The 25,622-nt window shown below is 41.2% G+C and overlaps 1 protein-coding gene, 1 long non-coding RNA gene and 1 pseudogene across 4 annotated transcripts in view; 1 reads left to right on the forward strand and 2 right to left on the reverse strand.

Annotated features, from left to right (window-relative positions):
* The window catches only part of LOC308483815, a 191,322-nt gene that overhangs the window by 16,261 nt on the left and 149,439 nt on the right, over positions 1 to 25,622 (reverse strand). The gene's annotated exons all lie outside the window — the stretch shown is intronic.
* LOC308483765 (intermediate filament family orphan 2) overlaps positions 1 to 25,622 on the reverse strand; it is a 45,003-nt gene that overhangs the window by 16,261 nt on the left and 3,120 nt on the right. For both annotated transcript variants that reach the window (XM_081017970.1, XM_081017971.1), the window contains exons 2-4: positions 3,842 to 3,902; positions 2,646 to 2,741; positions 237 to 377 (exon numbers count right to left, since the gene is read on the reverse strand). In XM_081017970.1, the coding sequence (XP_080874096.1) occupies positions 237 to 377; positions 2,646 to 2,741; positions 3,842 to 3,902 (298 nt within the window). The remainder of the gene's footprint in view (positions 1 to 236; positions 378 to 2,645; positions 2,742 to 3,841; positions 3,903 to 25,622) is intronic.
* Positions 7,603 to 11,859, forward strand: LOC308482416 (ras-related protein Rab-34 pseudogene; annotated as a pseudogene). The gene has a single exon. The product of its transcript is annotated as a ras-related protein Rab-34 pseudogene (transcript).

Here is a 25,622-nt window from a genome sequence, read left to right on the forward strand (position 1 = left end):
CCTGGTGACACCTGTGCAGACCTTTGTAGATGCAAGAACACAACTCCCTGCTTCAGTTAGATTATTCCCAACATGGGAACAGAGCACATGAAACTGGGGTGTTCTCTACAGAGGCTTGTCAGCTGGTCCCATGATTTATAGTGGGAATCCTGAACAGCAACTCCAAATCCAAAACACAGCTCCATCTCTCTCTGGCACAGTCATGTTCTCCACAGGACAGGACGGAGCCTAATCACCTGGAATATCTTGGAAACGTCTTCAGAGTTGCGCTGCTGCGCTACATCACACAGTTTGGCTGTGATATCGATTCGTCGGCAGATGTCCATGTCCACCTTCATGGCTTTTTCTTGGATCTTTGTGTCCAGGTCTGTCATAGGCTGCAGGAAGGACAGCAGTGGATTATCTTCCATTAATACAGTTCAGAAGATAAGAAGGAGATGACCTACAGTATCTCCATCAATGCAGATCACGCCAGCCTCCATATTAAATGCTGCCTGGTTTCCAGGCATGCTAAACATCCAAGGGACAGCAGCATTTGGGGTAGGTAGTCAATTCTCTGCAAGTTGAACACTGATTTCTAACCAAGGCAAATGTTCAAGGAAGGTTACGCTTTAAACAAACTCTCAACCCAAAGCCTTACATTTGCAATGCTATTTATTTTATAGAATGTACATGGAAAAACCTATTCCAGAAGTCCCCCACATGATGTGTGGGATGCAGGTTCTGTTTTATGTAGAAAGACAGTACTTCATGTCAGAAAATTCACCTAGCTACTTCACACTAAAAATAGTTTCTCTTACAGGACAATGATATTATTGAATTCCAACATCTTTCAAGAACTTACAAGATGAAACCTGGCACATGATATATGCCTGCAGAAAGTAATGAGCATTTAAAAAAAAATCTACAACCTAAAATATTTAATTAAGGGACCTTCCAAATTTTCTAATCTTGTTCAGATTTTCACTTCCTAGGTTTGTTTGTGTATATATATTGTTTTGCTGCTCATTATTTGCAGTTCTGAGCTCCTTTAGGAGGAAGAGCAGCACAGAAATGTAAGAAATTCAGTGGCTATAAATGGAGGAGCATTTCCCAAATATTCCGTAACTGTGCTTTTTGCACTACATAACCCTTAAAAATCTACACACACATCTTTCTAGAGAAAAGCATCTAGTTTCTTACAAAAAAAAAAATCCAAATCTGACCAAAGCCAAATATTTATTCCACATACAATACTGATAAGGACAACATTTTACACCTCATACCCTTCCATTATGGAAATGTCTCTTAAACAATCATTTCTTATCCAAAAAACCTTGCACTACTCTCTATGAAATTCTGCAGCTTCTGCTATCTACAAAAGATGTACATTTTTCTGTATTCCCTCACCCTTAGTTAGACTGTGCTCTGACTGGGCTGCTGCTCTCTGCACACACTAACGGTATTTATTTTAAACTATTAAGTTTTAACAGTCCATAACTACGCCACCTATAAATTACAAAGATAAAATTATGCCCTGCATGTTTACATCATGAAAGTTACAAGGTATGTAAACTCAACTGAGATCCTGCCAACCTTTTTACAGTTCTGCTGCCCTAGAGCCACACTGACACATCCACACTTGGCCAGAAGAATGGATTTCCCTCATAAAAAGGAGAGTGCAAATACTTGTGTCCATTGACATTTTCTCTGGAGTCTGACTTTCAGAACCACAATATGCACCAACAGGTTCTCTCCACACACCCCCACGGTTTTTATAAGGAGCCCAGGGCAACATGCTTCTGATATGTCCCAGAGCAATGTTTGAAGTTCCCAACTGAAAACAATACTACAGAGGGGGGTGGAGAGAGAGAGAAAAGAGGAGGGCTGGGGTAGCTCTGCTGTTGAGCCCAGAGATAAATGTGAGCAAGGCCTTAAAGTGAAGTGTGTGGAAAATCAGGAGTCGCTTTTCTTCATGTGAACTAGAATCTTTGAGCACTCAAGTTCCCTACATCAGCTAAATAGTTATCACATAAACGAGGTTTGTCATGCTTTCTACCTGTTCTGATTGTCAGGCCACACTATTGACAATTCAAGTTTCCAAAGCAGGAAGCTGCTCCCTGAAACGACTCCCTAAAATAACATTCACAGTTCTAAATATGCACACAGTTTACTCAATATGCTCAAATGGCAGGCTTGAAACTAAGTGACCCAGCAAAGTAGATCTGAACTGGAGTTTCTGAAATCATTTTGGTTAGATGAAACTGAAAGGAGTATTTTTAGCATTTTTCTAACTGATGGCACCTGCATGGTGCTTCTTCAAACCTGCACTTAATGGGAAAACCTAAACCTTTTAAAGAGCATTCTTTCCAGAGGTTGCAGCACTGGAGGGGTAGGGGGAAGTACCCAGCACTGCTAGCTGGTGTGAAGCCATCGGGGAACACTCAGGGTTGTGTGATAAGCAGCAAGTTAAATGCATCTACACAGACCAGACAGGAAGCAGGGAGAGGACAAGGGAATTGGTCTGATGCATTAGATCATACAAGGCAGCCATAATACTAACTGCAAGCAGCACTTACTGAAATCATAACTTTTTCATTAATGAAGCTATGAAGATGACTCCCCCCCTTTAAACCTGGTGCAACTCAGCCTGCCAGGGTACTTACATCACTCATCAGACCCTTGAAGACGACAAGTTCAGCTTTCAGTCTCTCAATCTTCTCATTTAGCTCTTCTTGGAGGGCTTCGGCTTCTTGTGCCTCCTAGAGGACAAATGGTACAAAGAATTGTGGTGCGGAAGGAAGGGCACAAGCTTCAGACACAAAGCTCAAAGAAATAATCAAATACAGATCCGGCAGCTAATTTCAGTTTGCTCCTATCTTGTGGAACAGCCTCACTATCTCACTATCAGGTAAGCCATGGAGTGGGAAACGACATGTGGTCCTCTGGGTCCCCACAGTGCTATCCCAGATGCCTCAAATACTGTAATAAACATTATCTCTGGATGTTGGAAGGTCAACAATGTGAATTAGATTCACATAAGTAGCTGTGACCATCTTAGCTGCTAATGAAAAGCTATGCCATTATGCAACCCACACCTCTGGACTGCCAGCTTTATTGATTTATCAGATTTCCAATGCATCCTTCACCATAACACCCTAGAGTGAGTTACAACAATTGAAAATACAATCAGAAATAGAAATCAAATTATTATAATTATAAAACTGTTCAAAATGCAACAAGACAATACAAATTCAGTGAAAGAGGTGGGTCTCACAAAACAAAATGTCTTAACGATCAAATACTTGGATTATGATATGCATCTTCAGCATATGACAAAAGCTGTACAATTAAGATGCTTAGATGCACCTCTGTGGGGAAGGAGTTCTACAATTTAGGGGCCACCACAGAGAAAGCCCTATCTCAGGCTACAACTGAGGATGGTGGAATTATCAAGAACCCCTGTCACACCACACTGTTATTAACACCTGAGAAGGCTAGTAGAGATGAAGACAGTTTTTCAGATATTTGGAGCCTACATCCTTTAGAACAATGAAGTTGTTCTTCTATGGTGAAGTGCCACTGGATACCAGGAATCAAAGCCCTCTTTATAAAAAAATAAAATCAGAGTTCTTTATTATCCTGTAGTACAATTTACAGAAGAGCAGCTGTGAACCAGTATCCCATTTAGGGTCTGGTTTTTTACAAATGAAGTGATACACACACCTGGTCATTAATCCCAGGCAGTCCCTAACCCCAGGCCACAGGCAGCTCATGAAGCCAGCTGGGCACCAATAAAAATAAGAAATGGCCCCTATCGACCTTTGAAGAAACATACATTTAGGTGCTCTCCGAAACCTACCTCTTGGAGAGTCTCTACCATTGATTCCAGATTCATTCGCTTTGCCAGTTCCTCCTCCCATCTGAAAAAAGAAGAGTTGTGAATTAGAGATAAGAGAGAAGTATGTGACAATGGCACTCTTAAACAGCACAGCCCAAGTTGGAGAGAGCCTTACGAGCTCTGAACCCAATTTCAAATTGAAAGATCTGACAAGCAGTTGTCCTGGCCTTGGATAGTCCTGTATGGGATCCAGTTTTCCTTGCTGGTCACAGATTGTTACATACTGCCTAAAGCCAGCCTTCTCCAACTTGAGGCCCTTTAGATGTTTTGGTCCACAACTTCCATAAACCCTTCCATAAGCCCTAGTCAGAATGGCCATAAGATGCTGGGACTGATGGGAGCTGTGATCCAACCATCTGGAGGGCACAAAGTTGGAGAAGGCTGGCCTAGGTTAGGGCGAATGCATGCCCTACCCCAGAATTAAAATACAGTACTAAACCTCACTTATTGGAAAAACTTGCCAGGAATACTTTGGTTCAGTAAAAACATGTTAACCTCCAAATGATCATATCTCATAATAAAGGACACTCTTTTAACAACTACAACTTCATAGGTGAAGCCAAAGCCTGCCTCCTCCTTCAAGCACAGTGGCAGCCCAAGGCACTAGGAGTTACTGCTGACTCCATCAGATAAAACATTCTGCAGAAAGCTTCCCTTAAGTAAGCCTCAGGAATGCATCAGGTCACGTTTGCAGAGACCTTTCGCTCCACAAATCCCTCAGTAGAAGTGCTGGAAAACTTGAAAGCTTGGTTACGAAACTATGATTGACGACTGCCATTAGACGTCTGGAAAAAAGCATCAACGCAAGGATGATTAAAATACTCCCAACAGTCTAATTAAAAGCACAGTATGAAATTACACTTGTTTACTTATCCAATTGGCTAACATTAACAAGGTTACATTGGTAAAAGAACAGAAAACACAAGATCTACCCACAACACTTCATCAAAACTACAAAAGTTTGAGAACTGTTCCTGTGTCATTTGCTGACAGATTCATACAATGATTTGCCAGCATTCCCATTTCCAAAACAATCTGGTGATGTTTGTGTTTACCATTCAACCACATCCCACTGAACTCTTTCCAAAAGCAGCTTCTGTGCATGAACCAACATTTTACAAGTCGTAACACACACACCCTTAAGGGCTGCATTTAGAACACAGCCACATGCCAAGGGGATCATTTCAGAAGGGGACAACAAAGGCAGCTGTTAGGCTGTCATTTTCCGCACTAATCCTTGACAAACTGCACCTGAACGTGTCGTTTTCCTGAAGCGGGAGGAGGAACTCTTGTGAACCACAAGCATTATGTGCAACCCACAATGGCCATCTTTACTTTTGTGTCTGCAGGGCAGATCTACTGGCATGAGGTGAAGTCTCCCTAATAAGCAACTGCACACTTGAGCAGAAAGATATTTCTAACCTTGCTTTTCAACACCAGCCATTTAAAATATTGGTGCTGGGGTTTGTTTTTAACACGTGTGTTTTTAGACTTCAACTCTAGTGACCCTGCTTGCACACAAGTTACTGGTTACCAGGGTATTTATATACAAGAAGCAATGATGCTTTTCCAAATCTGCATCCATCTTCTGACCTGCAGGAAATATACTTGGAGGTAAAAAAAAAAGTTGCCATTCCAGACAACAGATTTAGAGATAAATAGTTGAGTTATTTTTCCAAATCATTTACACAAGGAATATTGATGAGATCATTACAATTTTACGTGCCAGGTAGGATGTTGTACCTCCAGTACTTAAACTGATAGTATCAGTTGCTGCTCTCAAAGGCTTATCTTCCTTGATTTCAACTTCTTGAACTACAAGGCAGAGCAAGAGACAGACAAACTGGTATTAAAAAATAAAAAGCAAAAGCAAAATGTTAGGTGGGTCCTTCCCCAGTACATGAGTCATTCTAAACAAGTGTCATAAAGTTATGACAAATCACTGTCCTCTCATAGTCTGCAGGGTGTTTGCTAACCACAATCACACAAGTGGAGCTGTGAAAAGTTTCATTATCTTTGTTTAAACCTAGTTAATTTGCTTCATGCGGTGGAAGGACCCAATCCCAGTTTAACTGACTTAACAACATGCTTTCCTGGTGACACAGAGGAACCTCAGGCCCAGGGGCTGGATGCAACCCTCCAGGCCTCTGTCTGGTCCCAAGGCCCCACACCCTCCCAAGCTGCACCCATTGCCAGACTGTCCTTGTACCCTCCTTGAATGTTTCTGCCTGGCTGGAGTATGTCCTTAAACTCTGAAGCTGCCTCTGGCTTGCTTGAATGGAGGATAGAGAGGGAAATGTAAGGGTGAAGAAATACGTTGCCTTTGCCAACCCCTCTCATGTGGCCCCCAAAAAGGTTTTCCAGGAGAGAATGGGCTGAAAAAGGTTCTGCACCCCGGCATACAGTGATGGAGTCATATGCATGCTATGTGAATGTACACATATAAAGAACAATCCAACCCCACCCCACCCCCTGCTTTCAGTTGCAAGGCTAGCTGAGCCAGATAGGCAATTTTTATCTGCCAATGACTCTCTCTGAAGAAGAGCTAGCCGCTACATTTCACTAATGGCACGTAAGGTTTCCCCAATGGAAGTCATAACCAAAATCCCTTTTTGTTCTTGGCTTTGACTGTTTCTCCCATGACACTGATTAATTTCATACCAGCCCTGTGTGAACACATTTAAAAACCAAAGTGTCTCGTCTCCCTGGTGTAAACCAACTCTTGAGTCTGACACAAGAACACAAATTAAAGCAACCCACCAGCCTTGCTCCTTTCAGATTAGTATGTTAAAATAGGCAAGGCTAGAGTCATGACATACAGATCCTATTCACAAACAAATATTGTTAAAAAGGATTCTGAAACAATCCACCACTGTTGCTGCTAGAAGCATCACATCACAAGCAATACAGAGGTAGTGATGGAGGAAATGCTTGCAGCTGACTGCTATGTTCTTTAGCCATTCCTATAAGGCCTCATTCATTGCCAAGAGAGCTTTAAGATGCTGGTGCAGCATGTTTCAGCTGTCCTTAAGATATGCTCAAGCTCTGAAGCAACCTGAGAGGCCAGCATATAAGTGGGGCTGCTCTGAAGTAGCCTAAGGAGATGCTGAGGCAGCCATTCTTGATCACACACGTCACCTTCCCCCTTCCAACAAAGCAGAGGAAAACGCCTGACTGCTTCATTAGCATCCCTCTGGCAGTAAGAACATAGGAGCCTGTCCTTCTATTGGTAGGCCCACTTCCAGCCGGTGAGACTGCAAGGTGTCTGGGAAGGCAGCCCAAAGGACAGCAGTTCTCACACTTATGCTGCAGACAGCTGCTCTTCCTAGGTTCAAAATTTTCTTGGCTCAGACCTCAGTTCCCACAATGTCCAGCTGCAATCAAGGCAGGACATTCAGCGCTGGAGCAAATTTTGCCAGCCAGAATTTACAGACTGCAAAAATGCCATTAGCAGCCACGTCACAGGCTACTGGGATTATTTTTAAATAAGGTATCAATTCCAAAACATTTAAACGCCGAGCATGATCTAAGCTCCTTCCTCCCTCTAAGGGCAGCTGTGTGTTTTGACTACTCTCAACATTCACATGGCTCATTGTTATAGTTACTGGGAAATGATGGACCAGTCAAGCTGAAGCTAGGAATCCAGCCCTCTGTTTCCATAGGCAATAGGGCATTCCTCACTTATTCCATCACTGCAGCCCCAGACCTCAAACTACCTCCAATGTCATATGCTTCTGTGACAGGCTGGGAGGAGGGAAATACTTTCTAGAGGTAGCATAAAAACAGTTACAGTATTACACAGCAAGGCAAACCACACCAAGCTGATGAAAGCAGTGTTGGCTATAGAGAAGAGTCAAGAGTTTAACTACGTACTTCAGCCTTAGAAATATTATTCATGAATTGAACTGACTTCTAAAGAAATATGAACAGTGACAGAAGGAATTTTAAAAGGTGGCCATTATGTAAATGTTTATCTTGTTCGGGAGTTTCCATAAATACTCACTTCCTTTTGCATTAGTTTGAACCATTTGGTTTAACTCTTGCATTACAGAGGGGGATACCAATGCCTACAATGATTCTGGGTCCATGCCTTCCTTTCCTGTTGGGCCCCAGGAAATTTCAATTGCCCTCTACCCTCTGAAAAAAAGGCACCCCTCCCTCCTCCTCTTGTCCCCATCCAGGAGAGGTGTTGAGGTCTGCTGGGATATCTGCTCCCTCCCTGTCTGATGGAGGATTTGAAAAACAAGCTTTGATATTTTGGGAGTAGCTCTGACAGAGCAGCTGCTTTGCATTCAAAAGGCACAAAGTTCAGTCCAGGTGGGAATACTGGAGAGCTCTGCAGTCAAACCTCATGTTCCAATGAGGAACATCCTTGCCCCCATCAGAAGAAACCACATCATTGCTGAACTGCCACGGTGCTTCACCAAAGGGGCTGACCTCCTTCCACTCCAAAGTGGTTGGGATGTGCTAGGCCCAGTGGACAGGGACCGTGGGGTTTAGTTTCCAAGATCATTGTGGTTGGCGACCTCTGTGGGGAAGAACCACTTGATCAATCAGTCTGCAGAGACACTATTGACAATAACTACAAAGTCACCTTTGGGGTGGACTTAGAGATGGAGCATTTTGAGGTGCCTGCAGCTGTGGGACACAGCTGGCCAGGAGTGCTTCAAATGCATCGCCTCCACCTACTACCACGGGGCTCAACCTATAATCATCATCTTCGACCTGAATGACATGGCCTCCCTGCGCCATACCAGGCAGTCACTGGTTGATGCCCTGAAGGAGAAAAACCCTTCCAACATCATTCTCAGGAAGGATCTTAGCTCTCCAGTGAAATACAGCTTCATCAAGAGGGATACCCTCAAGGTGACAAAAGAAATGGAGGTTGAATACTGGACTGTCTCCTCACTCACAGATGAGAACGTGTGGCGAGTTCTTTTTCCTGGTGGCAGAACTGACCTTCAAGGGCAGTGTGGTGGCAGAGCTGGAGAGGAGCAACACACTCAGGACTGGCGATGCCAAGTGGATCCACAGTGACGAGTGAGACCTGTACCTGACTGATAAGTGGTGGAGAGTCAAATGCTGCTAGGGATGCAAACTGTACAGATGGGGAAGAAGTTGCATTGGCCTAAACATTTGCACTGAACTTATTTCTATACTAAAGGAAAGTGTTGTTTTTTAGTGTGTGTGTTTTTTTAAAGAATAGAACAAATAACTCCAGGTTGTCTCATATAGGACCATCACAAGCTGCTTTGTACTAAGTCAAACCATTGGTCCATCTAGTCCAGTACTGTCTACACTGACTGGCAGCAGAGGCTGCCCAGGATTTCAGCTAGAGGATCTTCCCAGCCCCAGTTGGACATGCTGCTGGGGACTGAGCTTGAGATCTTCTTCATGCAAAGAGCAGGTGAGCAATGTGCGATTCCTGCATCGCAGGGGGCTAGACTGGAAGACCCTTGGGGGTCTCTTCCAACAATAAAATTCTTTGATTCTATGAGGGGGGAGGTGTTAAAGAAAATCTCCTCCCCCCCCCCCAAATCCTGCATACCTAGGCAGTATGTGGGGAAACCATGACCTTCCCAGAGAGTGATCCCATTTTGCTGCCAAACCAAACAGACACCAAACCAACAAGCTTGATAGGATGAGGATTATGTCACAGTCACAGACTGAAAATCACCCCTCCCAGGGAGACAAACCATTAAACAATTGTTGGGTACAATTTTAAAATGCCTCTTAACTGCACATGGAGAGCTAAAGAACATTGTGAAGAAAGGAGGACAGGCCATGTTTGCTCCTAATATGAACCAATAGAGAGGTTGGTTCTCAAGCTTCCATGGAAATAATTGTGATTAACAGGTGCATGCTTTAATCAACATACTAGTGGCAGAATTCTACAGTTCCAATGTCAAGTGATAATTTCAAGGGATGATCGAACATACATGCACCCTTAGGTGTTGAAAGGAATTCTTCATTTGGTGAGAGCCAAGGATGAGAGAGTGTAATAACAGATGTCAGCTTTTCATCTGGGCATGAGGGTTACACCTAGTTTGCTCATCTCTTCGATGAGAAGCATCTAAGGTATTCTGTCATGAGCCCCGCCAGCATTAGACAAAAGGATGAAGAACAAAGAACAGCGAGTGCCAGGCCCAGGTAATTGCACCCTGGGTGGTACCCCCTTGCCCCACAGTCACGGGCTTGAGACACGTTTTTCCACTTGCTGCCCCATGGCAACGCTGCTTGTCTTAAATCGCTTCAGATCTCTTGATGGCCATGTTTTCCCAAGGTGCACCTGACTGGCAGGGTGTGCCGTACTGTTTGCTAATGCTGGCGAGAGATTTTATGTTCCTCATGCTCAAACACAACCAGTTTACTTTGAAATTACTCATGTGTGGGTCTGTAGCAACATGCATACTAATCTCTTTCTCCCTATATCCATCTAAAGAGTCATTTCCCAATCACCAGGGCTGGCATTAATGGTTTTTTAGTTGCTGGTTACATCACTGTGGCAACTGCCAAGGATGTCTGATTGGAAATCGTCATTCGAGGGGAGCTACATCTCTCATCCACGTCAATGCCATTAAAAAAAATGTCAAAAGGCAACATTTGATGTACTAGTTCCACGAATTAATACGATGCAAAAATGATGCTTATAACTAAGATAAAACAAAATTGTGGAAAATTAGTACCCTCCATCTAGGTAATTTTTGAAGTTTATACCAGCTTGCCTTGGTGCAGAATTCAACTAATAAAGATGCAGCGTTTTGAGTTAGCTTCTCTTTACTGTATGCCATTAGGTGCTCCTTTAAACCATTAACAGCAGAGACAAGTCTACCACAGACAAGAGCTTTTCAAATCATTGATGATAGTCAGCACTTGGTAGGCGATGCTGAGGAGGGAACAAGAAGATGACAAATAGCTGTAAGTAACCAGAATAACTGCATGCATTTTAGCAAGTCTGTGTTTATATTTCTAGCAAGATGCTTACTGAAATACAAAACTGAATGGATACTGAACAGCTCTGTGAAAAATGTTTTAATTTAATGGGAATATCCAATTCCATTAAAAGCTGGCTAAAGCTGCTCAGGGATTGCAACTTAGAGCATTATTTCCTCAAACGATGAAGTTCAGTATACTAATTTTAACAAAAACAACATTCTATACTGTCAACACTGGCAGGCAGCTGCTCTCCAGGGTTCCCTGTCCTTCCCAGCTCTACTTGGAGAATGATGCTGCCAGTGACAGACCCTCAGACTTTCTGCACAGAATGAACTAATCTACCTGTGAACTACACTGTCTCTTCTCTTAGTTTTTGATATGATGCTACCAAGTACCAAGTTTCTATATGCAGGAGACTTGAGCAAACAGTCCCATCAAGTTGGCTTCTGTACCTGTTCTCATTAATTATGCCCCAAAATGGAAATACTCCTGATGGTGGAAAATGTTAGCAAGAGATTTCATAGGTCTGGTATGCACATGTCAGAACAATGATAATGCCTGGTGAGCTAGTACGTACCTTGTAAGCACTGAACAATTATGCATGGTGATTAAATTCACCTGAAGGGGGGGAAGCAACAACTTGTTGTTGGAGCCACAATAAACACTCTGCACTGTAACAAAGAGCAAAGTTGTATTTGTTCCAAGCTTTGTAATAGCAAAACTCCTCCATGCTTAGGTTTACGAAGAGCTGAGAGGAATGTGTTGGGTTGTGGTTTTGACCGCATTCTTCAAAGTTCTGTCGTTAATTTCAGCAGGGCAACACCTCCTCAAGCAGCTCTTGTGCAGAACTTGCAAATAAATACATTTCAATCTATTGTGGTAAGATCTGTATGCATGCTATGCTCCAGCTACCATTGCAAAGATTTTCTTTGCTTAAAGCAAAGGAACTTCACTGAAATAAGAGCTGGGATATCTCTGTCCTAGCCTGCTCCACGTGCTCAACAGCTCAGAGTCCTTCTAACCAAGCAGCCTGATCACATGCTATTTGCAACACACATTGTAAACTGCAGAATTTAAAATTAGTATTCTGAGTATTAATCAATGCCACAATTTTTCAGCCTTACCTTAATAGAAGGGATTGAGAACTAGTGACACTCTAAATATTTTTGGACCACAGCTCCCATAATCACTGAACACTGACCATGTTGGCTGGGGTTGATGGGAGTCCACTGTCATCAAGAGAACCACAGGGTCCTCATCCCTGCCATACAACTCTGATGGCATGGCATCCATATAATTTAGGTCAGGGGTCAGCAAACTTTTTCAGCAGGGGGCTGGTCCACTGTCCCTCAGACTTTGTGGGGGGCCGGACTATATTTTCTTGGGGGGGGGAATAACTCAGAGATGCATTTTAAATAATAGCACACATTCTACTCATGTAAGAACACCAAGCAGGCCCCACAAATAACCCAGAAATGCATTTTAAATAAAAGGCCACATTCTACTCATGTAAAAACACGCTGATTCCTGGACTGTCCGCGGGCCGGATCCGGCCCCCAGGCCTTAGTTTGCCTATCCATGATTTAGGTGATATATGGAGATTCCCATAACAATTTATTCAACTGTCAGGGATGATGGGAGCTGTGGTTTAGCAACATCTGGGGAGCCAAGGTTGCAGAACATTTCTCTAGGCATCATGAACTATTTGTAGCACTCTCCAGACAAAAAACTGTACTAAAGAGAACCACCTCAAAGGATGCATCAGAAACAACCTTATTTTTAAGGCCATCCTAAAAAATAGGGGAACCCTTCAAAAGAGCTACTCCTTAAAATTACACTGAAACATGCCATGGTAAACAGGACACATGTTTTGTAGGCTTAGTTGAAGCAACAGGAAAGTTAGTAGCTTGAAAAAGGAAAAGTGAATGTAGCAAGTTTTCTACAATACGTTTTCTTCCAAGTTGCCAAGACTGAACAAATGCTTCTGAATCACCTTCCTGACGTTTTCTGAAGGGCAGACTGTAGCAGTTTATAACTGGGATGAAAGCCACAAAGGCCTTTGTATTACTGATCTCCAGATTCAGCAGAAAGGAACCAATTCAGAGAGGAAAATAAAAGACAACAGGGAAACCAGCTCCACAGCAGCTTGGGGAATTATTCAAAACCACATCCTGCAGTACATAGCTGCTGTATTGTAGCAGCTATTCCTAGTCAGTAAAAATCTGAGGGGGTTACCTAGAATCATTATATGGAATAATAGTAAAAAGCCATAAACTGCTCTGCTCACATTTAAAAAGAAATTCATATCACACAGATTTCAACTAGAGATACAGATACATTGTATTTCTTATTTCATTCTTGTTTGTTTTAACTATCATACACTGAAACGTCTTATTGTATATTAAGAGTTCCTCAGTGTCAGGCAATAATGTCCATCTGCTTAAGACACCAGTCACAAGAATGATTCACTTACAACTCAAATATGCTTACAGGGGAGTAAACAAGTTTCTAGAGAAGACTATTCTTGTACATATATCACATTCCTCCCCACTGAACAGTGTGATGCCCATGTCAGCCAGTGTGCCAGCTCTTCTGCAAGAGCCTCCTTCTACAGAGTCAGTCTACCCTACATGGATACGTCGAAAGGAATGCCATTCTCTATCTGACCAAAACTAGTTCAAAAGTTGCAGTAAGCTCTCCTTTCTGCAGACTAATTTATGTGGTAAATTTTTATTCCAAAAATATCCCTTAGCAAACTGAATGTTAACTGCTTTCATATGATCTAAGTCCTACTGGAAAAACAATTAGCAGCAAGGCTTATGAAACATCTGTGGTAAAAAAAAAGAGAAAGTCATTCTTTGCTTTTTGTAGTAACTGCAGTTATTATAACTGGAGGTAAAAACAGAATTCTTTTGGCTCACTTTTGAAAGAGGTAATTATTTTGGCAATCTGAAGAGCAGAGGATTAGCTTGCTGAAAAGAGCTCCAGGGTGCAAGATAATTAAATACAGAACTCATGTTTTGGAGAGCATTTTCTTGCCTAAGCAATATCTATATCGCCACATTGTAAACTACCTGTCAGACTAGCTGCATTACATTAATACTCAAATGTCTACTGAATTTTAAGCAACATTTTACTATGGTGAAAGAAATATGATGAAATTTTTACACACACACACACACACACACACACACACACACAGATCATGAAGGCTAAGAAACAATGTAGGTGTATGCATGGTGAAGGCACATTTAAAAAACTTTTTGATCAACACCAAATGCAACTTGGATATTTGTTTGAACAAAAAGCAAAGTATACTGCATTACCCTTGTAAACATTACAGGATTATTTTTTTAAAAAAAGATTACAGGATATCTTTGCACTAAAACTCCTAATTTTCAGTTTAGGGAAAAAAAAGTCTACTTCCTTTAAATAAAAGTGGCTAGCAACACAAAGAGCTTACAGGCACCTAAAGATTAATGCTGGTGCATTTTGGTTTTTGAACAGCCACAAGCAGAATACTACCCATTTGAGAGATGAATATTGTACATTTTAAGAACTTCAGATTTAGGCTTTTATACTTGGTGGAAGATCCAGTGAGAGTGAAGCTGCACAACTATTACTGGTTTTATACTTGGTGGAAGATCCAGTGAGAGTGAAGCTGCACAACTATTACTGGTGTTTCTTTCATCTTCATTATAGCAACCAATCTGATACTGATACACTGCAATAAGATAACCATATGGCTGTTGTATTTCAAGTAAATGTATTGTTATTCTCCACCACAGAATTTTGCAAGCAAAACTTCAGATAAGAATCAGGACTAGAGTATCACTCTAATTGACACAGCCATGTTTAATGAAATATAGTTTCCTCAAAGAAGAATTTCAGGTGTATCACAATTTGATCAGAAGCTTTACAAACAGCATTGACATACTTGCTTTTGAAAACTGAATGAATTTATTTTGGTACATCAAGGAAGTGCCAGGGTACCAATGTCATAAGCTTTTATGGGAGAAGATGGTTGCAATCTGGTTTCCAGGATGCTGGGAGTTCACCTCCCTAAGTGGCACAGGCTCAAAAACCTTTATCTACTCAAATAAACTTTCCTACACTGGATTTCCCTCCAAGCAGGATGACTGGATGTGCATGGTCTTGAGCACTCTCTTCAAGTTATTACTGATAGATTTGTCCTAACATAAAAGCAGTTCTTTCATATTCCTGCCCCAATATATTGGACAAGGATTAGAAGGATTTGAACATATGAACCACCAATGGGGAGGCAGTTGAAGTGGGACCCACACTAAGGCTAAGACTCCTCCTCTCCCATACATATAGCACAATCCTATATATGTTTGTTCAGTGGAGCTAACTCTCAGGTAAGTAGGTGCAGTATTACAACCTTATTCTCTGTATCAGTTCCACTGTTGGTGGCTTTATGTCAGCCAGTGCAGTAGCTATTTAGTAATCTCTGCAAGTGCATGGAGTTGCAAGACTTATAGCATTGGAAGTATTATAGCCCCAACAATGTTCACTTTAATAAAAAGAACAGGCTGCATGGAACACACTGGCAGATGCTATAACTTCATTATTCACTCCTCAATAGAGCAATGTGCAATTACTAGAGTGCTAGACTGGGTGGGTCATGTGCTTGCATCCTCTTTAAATCACATGCAAGGCAAAGTCAACAGGAAGTAAAGCAATCAAGAGAAGTTATAAATCTATCCAGCCTCCTAAAGCATCTATGCAATACGAAGTTGAGAGCAGATGGAAAGCACACTGGAAATAAAGCCAGTTGATACACCTGAAACCAGCAATGTGCGTGAGAGAACTGCAGTAGCAAGTGGCAATTCAGATTTTCAAACAGCCAATTTCACAAATTTATTTCTACACTGATAAAGGTTTTTATTTTTATTTTTTAGAAAAAGTCTAACCAGCCCCACATGCTGCAGGTAAACAAAAAGCCTTCACAAAATATTATAAAAAGAGCATTTGTGGTGCACAACAGTTATTCCAGCCTATCATTTGCAGCATCTATATAACAATATACCCACTCCAATGTCTCCCTCTAAGCCTACATCTAAATTCATCTACGTGTGCAGTCCTAGTAGCTAATAATTTTTCTGCCCCTCATGACAATTATTGAACACATATAAATTATTATTTCGTTCACACAGTTTTAGACATTAAATAAACTTACAGCACAGCCCTATACATTGATGTTCATTTCCAACGAACCATAGACTTCCAATATGGAGGCAAGAGGAATATTATATCAACATTATATCTCTGAGCTTTGCTCCTGAACTGTGGTAGCTGATTCTGAGCGACTTTTCAAAGGAAAAAATACTAAGAAACATTCAAGATAAGATTACATTTCTATCACTAGTGTGGGTTAATATTGTATTCCAAGTAATTATGGCTGGATAAAGCAGACTATGTGAATCCTGGCAGGATTACAGCAGCCAGTGAATGAATATTTGCCACATGAGTGCAGATTACCCTTTGCCAGACATGCCCATACTTAAAATGCACCATCTATGATTCAGTTTCACACAATAACACAACCAGAGTGCAGATCTGTGTTATTAACAAGCAAAGCACATCATTAATGGAGACAGAATACCATTCTCTCTGCTGCTCTAACGTTCTTGTTTGCAAAGGAGATTTAGGGATGGGGCTGATGTAATAGGCTGTAGATGAAACAACTCTACATCAATGGCATAGAATTATTCTTCTCCTCTGAGATTAAAATGGAAGTCTTCTCACATACTTTAAAATGAAGAAAAACAGTCAAGTGAGGGACTATGGAGGATAAAGCTTGCCAGTTGCTGGATTTTGCTGAGCATTTTGTGGTCAGGATCCAAAGAAATGTGCTTAAGGTGCCACAAGGCTGCAAGAGACTGAAAAATCTACCCATTCACCCATCAAAACATGTGGAATTGGGACTTCACATCTTTATTTCATTTCAGCAGTTCCAATACCAGAGACAAGCTGCTGTAAGGTTTGAGTGACTGGTCACTCGGTCCTTGGAACCTGCACAGCAACACCTGAACTCCATAGCATTGACTGGTTGTATGTGCTATTCTCTCCAGAGCATGCACATATCCCTCTTCTGGATCACCATCACTTTAGACAGAAGAAACGATATATATTTACATCCCCACACCTCAATATTTACAGTGCAATCACACATTTGCTTACTCAGAATCAAATCCTACTGTGTTGAATAGGACTTACTTCCAGGTAATCGTGTATAAGATTGCAGCCTTTGATATCTAAATTATTTTGTGCTCAATGAGGATCAAGGAAATAAAGATATGAATCATAATAAAGAAACACTTCTATATTTCTTCCAGGTTGGTGGTACAGCTCGTAGATCTTCTGACAGGGGAAAAAGCCTCTAGAAGCCAGCATCCATCTGCCACTAACAGAACCTAAGAAACAGTCGGTACATTACTATGCTGCAGATCTACCTGCACACACATTTCAAACACTGAAAGAGAGGTTGAAAAACAGCAATGGAAACTAGGCTAGTGGAAACAGCACTCAGCAGGACTTTAGTAAGGCAACTGAAGACAAAAGAAAGCTGAAACCTGTTATAGCCAGAGTTTTATTTAAGCACTGAAGCATAACATTGAGCTCTACTGGTTGTGTGGCCAATGAGTCAAACCTTTCAAGAGCATTAAAATATTCTTGATTTTATTTACTGGCTGGGCAGCTATCCACACTAGAAAAATGTTTGATGGAGCACTCTACACTAGATCCTATGGAAAAATACAAAAATATTGATCATTTTTCAAAAAGTCTTGCATTCAGATTTTAAGCAATGGCAACAGCCATCTTCATTCCTTTTCACAGATCTGTAGCTTTGCCATATATTAAACACAATCCAAATTACAAATCTTCACATTCTCAACTTTTAAAAGCACAGCCCTAAGATTAGTCAACAGCCCTGGGGAAAAATAAAAGCTGCACAGGAGTCAAAAGGCAAAATCCTGGCAGTGTCCCCACAAAGCCTGAACTGCAGTTTTTTAAAAAAGCAGCTGCTGAGCTTTACATCAGCCTCATTCTTACTTTAGCTACAGACAGTCCAGCACTTGGACTGCTTTCTACAGCCATTTAAGCCTATGATTACACATAATGAAGAGCTAGAAATATCTTGTGTCTAGGTTTCTATTTTCACCCAAGTCGTCCCTGCTCATGTCTTCAGATACTATTTGAACTGGATTTAAGAGGCTGGTGCTGCAGAGCTACTTAAAAGAAAAGGAAATATAAAGTAGAACTTCCTAGAAGATTAGTGGTCAAAACACTCAAATGGCAAGATACACCAGACACTTCAAGAATGTAAAGGCTCCATGAAAGCTTAAACTACTAACTAGTATGTATTATGAGGATTTTGTATGGGGGAGAAAAACCAAGCTTTTTATTTAGCTAAATTCTGCAGCAGCGCAACCAGATGCCTTAATCTGCAACAAAACATGTCTCTCCCGCATCAGTTTCTACAGACACAGCAGGCACTGCGACCCTCCAACACAGGCTTCCTCAACCTCGGCCCTCCAGATGTTTTGAGACTACAATTCCCATCATCCATGACCACTGGTCCTGCTAGCTAGGGATCATGGGAGTTGTAGGCCAAAAAACATCTGGAAGGCCGAGGTTGAGGAAGCCTGCTCCAACAGTTCCAATTCCACTCCATTGTCTCCCAAAACAGACGGATGCCAACAACAAAGTCAGAGAAGACTCACTGAAATCAGTGGGAATGTCCATTATTTTCCATGAATCTACTCAGAGTATGGTGAATTCTGGATACAACCCCAAATCTTATCTACATGGTTAAGCGGCACGGTTTTTTTCATAACCCTTAGAGAGTCTTGCTTAGCCTTCTCCAAACTAATTCCCTCCAGATGTTTTGAACTACAACCCCCATCAACTCTAACCACTGGCCATGCTGGTTAGAACTGATGTGAGCTGTAGTTCAAAACACCAGGAGAGCAACAGGCTGAGGAAAGCTGGCCTTGGTGATCACCTCAACACACTTTCACATAATTAACAGCAATACGTTTGTGACTTCTGATTACAACCCTAGCAGAGATAAGCACAAGAATGTTAGATAAGGAGAAATTAGACTGACTCAGTGAAAACAGCCAAAGAATTATCAGAAGCAGTTTTACGGCATGAGATTTATTGCCCATTTATTCTCAATTCTATTGATTCAGCATCAGTATTTAAGCCTTAGCCTATGGCTCACAAGGCAGCAGCTCACCTAGCATTGATTGTGATGGAAATACCACAACCAAATGAGAAGAAAGAGCTACCTCATTTTAAAGGCCCGTATTCACTGCATTTGCTCCCCCTTCCCATCTCTAAATCAGGATGAATCTTAAATATAAAAATGCTATGGGTAACAGCCAACAATATTCCCACTGAAATTAAGTCCATTGATTTCAATGGGTCTACTTTGATTACTTGCACTGGATATCACCTTAATAATTCAAAGTTTCTTGAAAGATAGAATCGTGTGTATACCAGCAAAATGGCTGGCACACACGTGTGCGGAGATTCCCAGTGAAAAAAACAAAATGCATCCAAGATTGTGGTATTTATAGCTCTACTGTTAGGAAACTTGCACTTAAAACTTTAGAATTGGCTCTGCCCTGCATTTAAAAACTGACACAAATCAGTTGGCAATACCAACTTTCTGCATCAAAGCTATTCATTGGTACAAACTCCTAATGAAAAAGAAAACAAAAAAGAACTCTTGGAAACTATAGTGATTAGACATTTTCTCATTAAGAAAAACCCACACCAAAAAACATCAGAAATGCAATAAAGCCATAGCAAGGTAGCACAAGGAACATGGTCAGAAGAGAATTATAATTTCACTGGAATTCCTTCCCATATCAAAAATCATTTGTTTTTGATTGGCCTTTGCTAGTATAACATTTGCATCTTGTTACAGTGATATTTTAACTTAAAAGTTGATTTAGACATTCCTCACAGATTGCTTTTAATAAAAATGTGCTTAAGTTCCTTAGATTTGGAAAACAAAAGTTTGTTAGTTTTGTCACGCTTTCCCTTTGGCAATGATAACCTTTCCCCTCCCCAGCTGCAGAAAATTTGGAATAATCCCTATCCTCAACTGGACTTTATTAATCTGCCAAATCAAAGTGCAACCTGAGGAAAAGCAATTATTTCCAGCTCAACCAATATTAACAAGTTAGTTTTCTCTCCACAGTCACAAGAGGACCCAACTGCCTGATAAACACTCAATGTCTGGACCAATTAAAGACAATTTTGGAACCATAATATACAAATCCATTCAAGTGCTGGAACTAAAGTTCCAGACAGACTGATCAATAGGCTTTCTGCAAAGAAAAGACCTCTTCAGAAATGAGAATACTGAAGACTCTATGAGGGATTTTCACTAACTAGGCAGTCTTTAGCTGGCCACACAGAGTTATTAATTCAAACCACACACCAAGATCTTATTGCAATATTTATCAACATATACTGCACCACCAGAGATAAAAATCTAAGCATCTTTAAACAGACACACCCTAAACATTTCAGACCAAATGCCACGATAGAAACAAGAAGTCTGAGCGAAGACTGACTTTTGTAATGCAAAAAATAAATATCAGATTTTAGAGCAAGTATGGACCTTTGTCATAAGCATCAAAAAGAAAGAAAACAAGTCGTGAGATGATAGTAATATGGGGGGAGTGTGGGTTTTTTATTTTTACTATTAGACCTCACAGAGCATTACTCTGAACCAAAAACATGAAAGTTTAAGCTAACTACCTGGTCCAAGAAATGTCTTATTTGCCTTTTGTTCAAAGCACATGGTATTCCTAACACCATACAGTCACTACAATCTTTATGATATGAAGCCGATGAAAAACAGATCAGCTAATGGTTCTTCTACAAGTTAGTAGATACCACAGCAAAAAACCTAATGTGGACCAAGAGCTGCAATCCTAAGCAAATTTCAACTGGCTTACTTATGAATAAACATGCATACACCAGCTGACAACCAAGTGTGATTACAGGACTGGTTCCCTGGATCAGTTGCACATGTGTATGGATTGGGATGCCAGTTTTCCTTCAAACCACTTGCAAAGACTGTAATGTCTTTATTTCTCCTTTTTCAGTTGAGAACTGCAGTCACATAGATTCTTAATCCACCATAGCCTCATTTACAAATTTCATGTATCAGTGTGCCACTCATGGATTTATTTGTGGAGGATACTATTTTGCAGGAACAAGAAAATGGGAGGATACAAGTTACAATAATAACTTGTATTCTCATTTGTCAACTTCTGCTTAAAAAACCAACAACTATGAACCTGAACTCATACCTTCTCTTTGAGATTTCAGTGGTTTTTCACTTAAAACAACTGAAGTCTTAGATTAGAGTGGGATGTCAGACTTCCCACAGAAATAAATTATTGTAATATCCATGTATTTGTTCTGGGCCTTGAGTTACAATGAGTTTATTGCTCTCCTATCCCCTAATACCATGCCAGCCATGTTTCCTTATGCCCAAACGCACACAGGCAGCCAGCAATGCAAAGTGAGTCCACAAAAACTGTGTATCCTGTGGACACCCACATACACACTGAAGAAGGGAGGGAAGAGAAGGAATTATTTCTCTAGCACATTTTTAAAAATTCAGTGTCTGATGATCATTCTTACCCACCACTGAGGGGTAGCCTAGGGGTAGCCTTACCCACCACTGGAGTAGCCTAGGGCAACCCAGTCAGTCGGGCAGGGTGGTACTACTACTACTACTACTACTACTACTAATAATAATAATAATAATAGTGTTGACCCATAATTCAGCCTCCACTCAGGCATGAAACTCACCATCTCTTAGCCTAGCCTAGTCCACAGGGTTGCTGCGAACAAAAGTGCCCTTAGTGCCATGGAGAAAGAACACAATAAAAATGTAATTAAAATGTTTTAAGAGAAGTGATCGGTAACAAACCTCTGTGAATTTGCTACTTAAAAGAGGGACCATATACAGCTTATAGAATTACACACCAGGGGGAGGGGAGCGCCAGCAATTGTATCTACAGTTGAATCCTCCAATTGACGACAGAGGAAATTCAGGACTTTTCACTTTTTGGGTTGTATCCAGTAAGTTCTACTCAGAGAAGATCCACTGAAACTAATGGAGCTTAGTAGGACATTTCTATCAACTTCAATGGGTTTACTCAGAGTAGGACCAGCTTCAGAAACAGTCCTATGTTAGATTATTTGTTCTGCTGTAAACAGACAGCCAATATATGCTGTACCGCCTTATGACATTTCCATGGGCTCTTACCCACAACAGCACCATTAGGATCACTTATGTGTTGCAATACCTTTTAAAACATCCACAGTAAGCTACCAAAACCATGAATAAATAACATACATTTACAATGCCATCTGCTTTGCATAATAACAGTAAAGAGTTTAAACACCCAAACAAGACTTGGGTAAGCAACTTCAAAATAAAGAGTCAGAGCATAAAGAGCAAGGACAGTTTCTTTAAAAGTAGAAAAAACTATCAGCGTTATTTTTAAAAATAGTGCTGGAGACTGAGCCCTTAAAATAACGAAAAACAGAAAAGATTGTTATGTTCTTTTTAATTATTTTGTTATCATCTATAAATAAAAGCCTTAATAATGACAAAAATGTTTTTATTGCTGTTTACAAACCCAAAGGTCAACATCTTCAAATATTCATTCTTTTCTAAACTCAGCATTAATGTATCTTAAAAGTATTTGATAGAGTTAAGAGTTCCAGCCAACTTTTAAAGGTAATGTATGCCACAATTACTCCACATTATAGAGTAAATTTCATATGAAATATACAGAACAGGGACCAAGAGGAAGCCTGTTTGCTGACTGTACCTAGAAACAATACAGTGTGGAAGTGGGAGCCAAGACTGACCATAACATTTCCTTCTCAATTTTTAAAGTCATGATTACATTATATCTACAGAATACTTCAAAAGTATTATGAGGAAAATTCCAGTCCAACATGAAGTATGACGATAAGGACAGGCAGAATAGCCGGGCCCTAAAAAAGAGTGGGTGTCTACCAATTAAAAAGAGAATGCTTACGCCCAGTTTATAAAGGCAACAGAAGGTCTAGCTTAAGGAAGGTTGCATCCTGCAGCTTTCTCAAGGCAGTTACCTATTCAAATAGCCATCTTCCTACATTCCTATTTACACCTACACAACACACATACCATATAACAGGGGAGAAAGTCAGCATACTAAAGAGGCAACTCAATATGCTCAAATCTACTTTGAGTTTATAGGAAATGAGACTGCACAGGTGCTTTTTTCTTTTTTTTAAGGCAAGCATTATATTCAAACAGCTTTGTTTGGATGCAATCCCTTCCTCTGCAGTGTTCTCAGTCTAAATACTGCACCACTGAGCTCATTCACAGGAGCCAAAAAGCAGGCTCATCAAGGAGAAATCCCCAACCAGCTTTTGCTACCAAATTGTAAACACAGAGCAAAAAAGCAGATGTCTCTATAATGTCCTTGCCAGAGGTATCTTCCTAATCAGGCAGGAACCCACCCACAACCCTGACTACCAGAGTTCAAAGAAATACTCGATTTGCTCGATTTCATCTTTTCCCTTGAGTAGATTAGGCAGAGAGTCTTTTGTATATATTTCCTTTTCTACAACCCAAACCCTAATTCTATGGTGTGTCATCTTACAAATAATTTTAACCCCTTCTTTCTTTGACATGAGGACACAGGTACGCATTATCCAATTTTTATTGAGGTGACATTGCAGCCACTCAGCTCAACAGGCAGGGCATCACCTTTACCCTCTATCCCATAACCTAAAGCACTCATTTCATCTCCTGCTGCAGTTCTCTCTCTCTCTCTCTCTCTCTCTCCACCCTCCCACCTTTTTCTACAGTGACAGTCAGAAAACCAGTACTGCACAGAGAGATTCCCTAACCATTCATGCTGCCATCTTGTACCGAACATAGGCCTTTTCCAGTGCCCTAATTGAAACATCATGCAAAGTACCCACCTTATGAAAATTACTCCTCTGTCAAGGGTCATAAACTCAATTCCCACTCTGCACTAGAGCATGCAGTATCACAGTATTTAAATTTGACAACTGTATCCTGCTCTGCACAGTACCACCATATGCTCCCCATGAAGCCACCTCACAATCCCTTTCACTCCTCTTCATCCTCCATCAGTCTCAGACTTTATACTGAAGGAGGAAAGTGTAAGACACAAACCACTGTTTATTTCTTCCACAACTAGGGAGCCCACTGAACTAATCAGCCAACTGTTTTGCCTTATTCATGTGAAATACAGCACCTCATCCCACCACTTATCATCATGAAGTCTACCCCAGGGCCCATCTGTCACCACTGTCTATTGTCCTAAACGAAAGTAAAAATTGTATTCCAACAACCACTTCCTTTTTTATCTCACTTTATTCAAAACTCACACCCTCCCTCTCCAGTTCCCCCAAGAACTCACTTCCTGCTCTATCGGCATGTGCGTGGGTAGAATCGGAAGTGCTGTTCCCACCCATGTACATCATCTCCCCCTTTAGATCCCCTTCCCCCACCTGATGTGCTGCCCCCACTTCCTACTGGGTTGGGAAGGAGTTGAGATTTACATACCAAAATCCTGGCTGCCATCTGTCATCTCAGAGGCCCTCATTCTATGTCTGTATCAAACCCCCTCCCCTCCAGCCCATTATCAACTCTCCCCATACCCCTCAACTCTACCAAGATAAGCTAAGAAACACAAAGCCCTGACAAGGATAAGTCTTTAAGCACTGCATTATAAATATGACTTTCTGCCAGAAGGACCAGGATTCCCCCCTTCACTGTTATCTATGGTAAACAGTGAATCTTTGCCTAACTCTTTGAGCTCTGGAGAGTAAGAACTGATGTACTATTTATTACTTATATCCTGCTCTCTCTTACTCCTGCCCCCATCCCAAATTTTGTAATTGCCTGATAGTGGCATATCTTCCCCTCCCCCTTATTTATCCTCTTCCCCAATTGCAGATTCCCTCATCTCTCTCTCTCTCTCTCCCCAGAAATCCTCCTTATTTATTAATTTGAATATCCAATTCCTACTCTGCAAACATTCTTCTGAATATCAGGTACTGGGATAGACAATGGGTTGAAGTTATCCAGAAGCATCTGGTGGCTCAGTCTTAAGACAGAAATAGACTAAGTGAACTTCTGGCAATCTTTGTGACTGTACCTTTATTTCAATGTCCTTTTCTTTCTTTACCACCCCCTCTCTTTCTGCTCCATTCCAAGCTGGCCTCCCTACTCTATTTGTGTACTCCTTTCCAGCATATTTCAGTCCTCTCCCTTCCCCCATGCATTCCTAACAGTCTCTATTCCCTCCCCCCTTTTCATTCATTCCCATGCCCCTACTGCCCTGCTCTCCACCCCCCACTTCTTCTCTCCTACACTACAATCTTTCACCCCTGACTTATTTCTCTCTCTTCCCCAATTCCCACTATCCTTCCAGTATCTTCACTTCCTCTGTCATCCTCCATCCATTTTCTCCTCCCCTTCTTACTCAGTGTTTCCCTTTCTTCACTTCCTCTTCTCCACATGCCTCTACTCCCATTCTTATTCACCCCTTCAGTTTCATTCATTCCATTCCCCAGCTGTATATTTCTATCCCTCTTCCTTCCATCCATCTCTCCTCTTCTCTCATTTCTCCTCCACTGCATTTCACCTTGAGCCCTTCTCCCCCTGCAAAAAAGCTTCCAAATGTCTGGGACAGATGGGGGCAGGGGAAAA

This window comes from Podarcis pityusensis (genome assembly GCF_964106645.2).
Source record: "Podarcis pityusensis genome assembly, chromosome: 8".
NCBI classification, from domain to species: domain Eukaryota; kingdom Metazoa; phylum Chordata; class Lepidosauria; order Squamata; family Lacertidae; genus Podarcis; species Podarcis pityusensis.